At 37.1% G+C, this 7,537-nt stretch overlaps 1 protein-coding gene across 1 annotated transcript; it reads right to left on the reverse strand.

Annotated features, from left to right (window-relative positions):
* Positions 1-6,676: 6,676 nt before the first annotated feature.
* Positions 6,677-7,243, reverse strand: LOC137714816 (uncharacterized). The gene has a single exon (XM_068453947.1). The coding sequence runs from the start codon at positions 7,241-7,243 to the stop codon at positions 6,677-6,679; it is 567 nt and encodes a 188-aa protein (XP_068310048.1).
* Between the last annotated feature and the right edge of the window lie 294 nt (positions 7,244-7,537).

A 7,537-nucleotide genomic window follows, 5' to 3' on the forward strand; every position in this document is an offset into this window, starting at 1 on the left:
AGGTTTTGAATCTTTTAAAGCCAAGACCAAATTCAAACTAGTTAGATAAGTGAAACAACACGCCATTATCAATCCAGTTTATATGAACTCGGAATGGCGGATTAATCGTGCCAAAATTTCGAACAAGAGCTAGGCAAGTTTCGGAAGCGAGAAGAATAACAGATAAATAGAAAGCCAGTACTGAAATGGTTCAAATGAATGAAGTTTTGATCCCCCATTACTACTACGAAATAAAGCTAGGATTTTAAAGTTCGAAGATTAAAGAGCAACACAACTGACCAAATCACATTATATAAAAGGTTTAGAAACTAAATCTATCACATTCCCACTCTGAACATAATCCCCAATTAGGATTCTTTTACCTAAAATAGTATCCAGCTGGTTGTATAAATCCTTGTATTCGTTGTACAAAAATATATCAATAAAATCACAAATTCTACAATTTCACATACATAACCAAAAAATATTATTACCACTCCAACGAAAGCATATAAACTTTGCCTGTCAAGCTAAACCAAGAGAGGCATGAACGTGCGTGTGAAGAAAAAAGAAACATTTTACCGATGATTGTCTAGTCTTCCACTTTTACTTTATCTAGATTCTAGTGAGTTTATGCCTTCAAATCTTACAAATGGAGTTAATGTAGAAGTAATTTTAAAACAAAACTTGCACAAACCGAAAATAGCTTATTTTATCTGAGAGCATCTTAGGATTTTAGGCAAAATAGAACATAAGAGAAAGATTGTGCGATAGTAATATAAGGTGTGGGTTTATTGATAAATTTTAGTTTTATAGTTAATTTTAACTTGTACTTTATGGTAATTATGCAATAAGGTAAAAAATAAACTTCACATTTAAAATTTAAGTGGGGTGTAAAAAGAGGTTAGGTGGGATCAAATAAAATTTCCCAAACAAATATCACATAATAAAACAAAATAAAAAAAATAAAAAAATTATCACAGCCAGAATTTGAGTTTTTTTTTTAACAAATGATATTATCTACAAGGAGAAAGAGTGGGCTTAGCCTCATAATGAGCTAGCAATAATGTGGTTCAAATTCGCCTTTGGTAAGAATCAAATCACCTCTCACTTATAAATGAAGAAGAATAATACTAGACGGTAGTACTAAGTGTCAACTAGATGTTGAGTTTAATGGTTTAGAAAAATCAGCAATATCAAAAGGGATACAGATAGGCACACGGTTCCGGAATTGTGTAAAACGTGCCTGATTTTAACAAAAGGCTCATGCAAATTGAAATTGTTTCTCTGAATCCGCGGTCACAAGAACTTGAGTCTTGGTATGAATCGCATGGACAGTTCATCGTATAAGAGACATTGATGCAGGTATTTCTGTACAAGGAGAACTCAGGATTCTACGGAAGACACAAAAATTGGCTGGTTGTAGTTAATTAGGCTAATTGGTTGGTTCTAATCTATTTTCTTTGCTTTTTTGCATTGAAATCCATAATCAGGACTTGCACTTAAAAAGAACTTGCAACGATCCTCTGTAAGTTTATGCCTTTACTAGTTTGTTTCCATTATTTTAGAAGATAAAATTAGTATCAACCTTATTTAACTTTTTTTAGAATATAGCAAGCTTTCATTGTTATTATTGAGTGGGAAGTGTGGGTTGTTGATATCATTTCGTGAATATGGCTTAAGACAAATTTTGAGTCTATTATTGTTGAGAGACTCAATAATATTAACCATTGCACATTGCTTGTATCACATCCCAGGTTCGACTCCGTCGTAGCATGATATTGTCTGCTTTGGGTCCAAACCACGCCCTCATGGTTTTGTTTCTGGGAACTCACGAGCAACTTCTCAGTGGGTCACCCATCCTGAGATTGCTCTTAGCCCAAACTCACTTAACTTCGGAGTTTCGATGGAACTTGAAGCCAATGAGTTCCCAAAAGACCTTGTGCTATATGGAGGTGGACATGTATATATAAGGCACATCATACCTTCTTCATTGGTCGATGTGGGATGTTACAATCCACCCCCCTTAGGGGTCTGACGTTCTTGTCGGCACACTCGCACCACACGGCAGAGTGGCTCTGATACCATTTTGACACACCCCGACCTAGGAAGGTTGGGGTGTAGGGCTAGGTTCAGTTCTCAACGATTTGGTTTTTTCTCGATTCGGTTTTTTTTTGGTTCAGTTTCGGTTTTTATTTTATTTTATTTTCCCTCCAAAAAATAAAAAATTTGGAAATATGAAAGTTCACATTCAAAGTCATCCACATGAAAATCTACATTTGACAGAAAAGGAAAGATATGCCATTTGAGAAGTGGTACTACTATCATAACCTTAGACCATATTCAATTCAACAACAAAACCATGATGAGAATCCAAAGTTGGTCCACTGTCCACCAACTTCGGGAAAGAACACTGCAACAAAGAATAAGGCAACAGATTGACATACGCCAACGTTATTGACAAAGTTTAAGTCTTCCAACTAGAATCATCAATCAAGTCTTCCAATTTTCAAGGTCCAAACTTAGATAAAGATCAAAGTTTAAGTCGAAAAGTCCAAATTTAAAATAAATATCACACAAGTCAAATAAACCTTCAAGGTTTCATCACTTAATGTCTGGCACAAATAAAATCTTCCAAGTCCTCAAGCTCAAGCTCAATGCTTAGGCGGCCTAGGAGGCAACATAGCACCTTTCTTTGAGCTTCCACTTGCCATTTTTACATACAAATAAAAAAAGAAACAACACGATGTAAAGCAAGCATGCAACTTAGCATCTAATTAAAATAGTCTAACAAAACCAAATGCAATAAGTAAAATTTCCTTTCTCAACTTCTTCACAAAACTCAATCTCCTCAATGGTTGGTTCATGATGTAATGCAACATCAATTGACCTAAGCCAATTTTGTGTACATATCAAAGCCTCCACCATTTTTGGACTCAAAGAACCACGATATGGATCAATTATTCTTCCACTTGTGCTAAAGGAGGATTCCGAAGCAATGGTTGATATGGGAATAGCTAAAATCTCTTTTGCAACTCGTGCCAAAATAGGATACTTAGAAAGACCATTCACCCTCCACCAATTCAAGATACCAAAGTTTGCCTCTTCTTCCCCTTCATTAGGATCCGAAAAATACCTATCCAAATCATTGTGCACAATACGGGCTCTCTTTGCTTATTTGGAGGAACCGGAAGATCCAGAAAAATTTGCAGAAGAGGGGGGGCAATGTAACATCTCACATTGCCCAAGGGAGTGAATCCTGTAAGCTTTATATGTATATTCTCATCTTACCTAGCATGAGGCATTTTGGGAGCTCACTGGCTTCGGGTTCCATCAGAACTCCGAAGTTAAGCGAGTAGTATGCGAGAGCAATCCCATGATGGGTTCATTTCCACTCACAACACACTCTCGTATTTAGGCACTTTTAGATTTTAATTTATTCATATTTTCCCACATCACTATACTTTATATCTTTTTCACCTTCTTGGTGTCGGCCATCACAACTTGATTTGGAGTCCAAGTGGACTTTCCGGGTGACACATCCCGACCCAAAATGTCCACTAGGACTCCGAATCGAGCTGTGCTAGTCGACACTTAGAAGGTGAAAAAGTCATAAAGTGTGATGATGTGGAAAAATGTGAATAAATCTAAACCTAATAGTGCCTAAATACTAGAGTGCGCTGGTGAGCAAGAATGAACCCACTTCACACGTGATTATAGAGCATAAATAAAGTATAGTAAGGTAAGATAAGGCTTGTACCATCTTAGGAAGCTACCCGTACAGGGATATGCCACGAATCCTCGTCGATACGAAAACTATGCTACTAGAACCTAGAGGGACGAAAAACAGAAAACGTGAATGGGTAAAAACAAAACTTTTCAAAAACCATTTCACTTATTAAAGGTAGTAACCCCTCGCTGTAAAACTCGTATAGTTTCCTAGAAAATAGAGTATATACATATATCGAAACCACATTCAAAATAACAAAATCCATATAAATGCCATGCCAAATGTTTTATATTTAGAATATGCATTTAGTAGTTGTACATATTTATGTTTGACGTTGCAGACGTTCAAGTAAGTTCCAGGTGAGTTTATAGATTGTGGATGTGAGTTGCATGATTATGCTGAGATGTATCTATAGCTCATAACCTGCACCCTGGTGTTAGTGCTTCCGCCCGTGGTCAGGGTACAGTTATTCACGTGATATTCACCTTTCGCACCATACTCTTACCTTGGATCCAAGTTAAGTGCACAATCCTATCATACAGACCACTATAGGTGGTGGTTTCGACTTGTAACTGACTCATGATCATTCGCACAGTCTTCACATGATCGTAGCATTTGAGTGTATTTATTTACACCCAGTCTTGTCATATAGACCACTTTATGTGGTTCCGACTTATGTGCAAGCATACTTGTTGAGTTATTGGTTGAGCCGTACAGGTCATATTAGGTGACTCCGGCTAGATGGATGAGCTATAGATTCAGCCGTACATGTCATATTAAGTGACTCCGGCTGACATATCATTTGCCCAGAAACAAAACCGTGAAAGTGTGGTCGGGGCCCAAAGTGGACAATATCGTGCTACGGTGGAGTCGAGCTCGGGATGTGGTGGGGGCCCGGGCTGAGATGTGCCAGTTTGGTATCAGAGCCAATCCCTGGTCGAAGGTGTGCCGACGAGGACGTCGGGTCCCTAACGGGGGTGAATTGTAACATCCTACATCGCCCAAGGGAGTGGATCCTATAAGCCTTATATGTATATTTCCATCTCTACCTAGCACGAGGCCTTTTGGGAGCTCACTGGATTTGGGTTCCATCGGAACTCCGAAGTTAAGCGAGTAACACGCGAGAGCAATCCCATGATGGGTGACCCACTGGGAAGTTCTCGTGTGAGTTCCAAGAAATAAAACTGTGACGGTGTGGTCGGGGCCCAAAACGGTTAATATCGTGCTACGGTGAAGTCAAGCCCGGGATGTGATGGGGGCCCAAACAGGGATGTGACATGCAAGGTCAGGTCATCACAGGCCACGAATATGTTTCTCGGTTGCATGAGCTTAAAGCTAAAGTAACTCATGCATGGCTTGCTGATGATCGTGTTACATCCTTGAAATTATCAATAAAAGTACATTTTATTTGATAATTCAGTTTAGCCAATTAATCTTACCTGGAGAGAATTTGTAATAGAAGAAAACATTAAGCATCAAACTTAGAAGACTACTTGTAGTTTTTTCATTTTTGTTTGGACATCTTGTATGTACATTTTCATATATTTTATAATTAAATACTTTTTCTTGGTTTATTAATTATTGTTTAGAATTTAATTATAATATTTATTAAAAATTAAATAAAAAATGTTTTTGTCAAAAAAAAAAGGGTTTGCGTGACGAAGAAGTAACTTATGTCGCGCAAAGTAGTTTTGCACAACGCAAAACTTAAATTGCACAAACCCTATTGTTACTGCCTTGGCGCACGACGAAGGTTCGTTGGGCTAATTTTTGCGCGACGAAGGACCTGCGTCACGCAAAGTGTTTTTTGTACTAGTGAAGCCATGTGACAGAAATTAGATTAAAAATAATACAATTAATGAGAGAAGATTTGAGGGTTAACTTTTGTATAGGAATGGAAATTTAAATCAAAGGAGAGTAATGGAGTAACGAAAATAATAATTTAACATTGATATAATAATACCATAAGCACTGAACTTGTTCATAAGTTTTGCTAAAAAGAAACGATTACTACATCGAAGTTGAACAAGCATTATAGATCATGGCTCAAAAATGCAATTGCGTGATGTTTCTTTCTTTTTATTTTTTTTATTTTTTTTTATTTTAACTCTTTAAACAACACTATGCATGCAAAATGGTGATTTAACTACGTTGTGCTCAATGGAAAGCACACAAACAGAAATTAAGGAATAACAAACACAAGCTAAAGCATAAAAAATAAAGAAAATTGACGGAGAGGCCCAGACCAATCTCATGTCTACCACTAGAATGAACCCACCACCGAACGGTACCAAAAAAGATATTGTTAAATAGGCTCCCTCGAATCCCTCTTGATTAAGTTTTATAAAGCTACGCCTACGTTTTATATTTGTTGCTCCTAACTCAAAAGCAACTAGAGCAAGGTCTTTGTAATAATATGCTGACCATGATGGAGGACTTCGCATTCTTGAAAAGAATGTCATTAGTCAAAGGAGGCAGTCTTAGAAGATTATTGAATTATTTTGGATTGTCTAAGGAAAGGTCATAAAACAAAATGGGATTTAAGACAGACATGGGTGCATAGAAGAAAAAATTTGGATGTGCAGTAGTTGTTCTCTTCGAAATGCTTCAAAAGGTTTCAAGTTCAAATTTTCCCACCCCTTTAATAAAGAAACACAAGTTGCATGAATCGAATGGTGAATGAAATGAGTTAGAGCCTGTATTCGGATTGATACAATGATGTCAAGTTTTAATAAAAATACATATACCATAATGTCATCTTCGTTAAAGCCAAAAAGTGAATGCATGATAAGAAATTCAAATAAAGAGGAACACAACAATGATAGCAAACGGGCAATATTCGTTATCCATATCATTTGCTTTTGCTTTCTTCAAATTTCTCTCCTTTTTATTTATAGTAATCACAGATACATTATTTTTGGTACGCAAGTACTTCCAAATTTTAATGCATTATAAACATATATTTTTCTAGATATTGAAGAACTGGGAAGTAACAAGGAATGCAATATCCCGATATAACATAACCCAAAAGTTCGTCGTCGATATTGGCATAGGAAGCTGAACTTCAACAGAGGCCAATGCTCTTTGGCAACGAACAAGGTCATCTTGGGCCTGTGTGAGGATTTCGGTGACCGATTTGTCACTGTCATTGACCCCTCGCACTGCGAAAACAAAAGCCCATAACGCAAAATCATACGAATCTACGCACTGCTTTATAGCTATCGTGCCATTAGTATTCTTGTCGGTGGCGTTGAAAGCTTTTTCAAACGTAGCTTTGGCTTGTGCTGCATTTGCTGCTGCTAATTTAAGAACAGCTATATCAAGATCTTTGAGGTTAGTTGCCGATCTAATTGGAATATCTTTCCAAAGAGATTTTACGCACTGCCTATAGGTGTAGCCGAATTCTTCTTGGGTTTGCTTGCAAACACTCCTAACTAATTGAGACGCTCTAGCATTTGCAAATGGTGCTGGGGAAGACGAGAGATGTAAGAGCAAGGAAGCAATGAACACTGCATAACTGATTGAGGAGGCCATTGCTCAAGATGTATGTTTTTAAATTGAAGCTAACGTGATTAGAAATTATTTGCTTGGGTTAAGAAATGAATGAATGGAGTATGATATATATAGCAACCCAAGAAGGGTGTAGGTCTAAATTTAGGAGCGCAGTCTTCTGTACCTTTTGTTTTTGTTTTTCTGTTACGTAATAAACCATTGGATGGAAATTACTAGCTTTAACCCATTCTTCCAGTGACTTTTGTTTGAACTAAAATACAACAAAAGCTGGACTTCATGGTTTCTAGAATTCCAATCCTAACCATGCAATTGGAT

Source organism: Pyrus communis, chromosome 14, assembly GCF_963583255.1.
Source record: "Pyrus communis chromosome 14, drPyrComm1.1, whole genome shotgun sequence".
Taxonomy (NCBI): domain Eukaryota; kingdom Viridiplantae; phylum Streptophyta; class Magnoliopsida; order Rosales; family Rosaceae; genus Pyrus; species Pyrus communis.

Coding starts and splice junctions, on each gene's coding strand:
- LOC137714816 (XM_068453947.1), bottom strand. CDS start 7,243: ATGGCCTCCTCAATCAGTTATGCAGTGTTCATTGCTTCCTTGCTCTTA.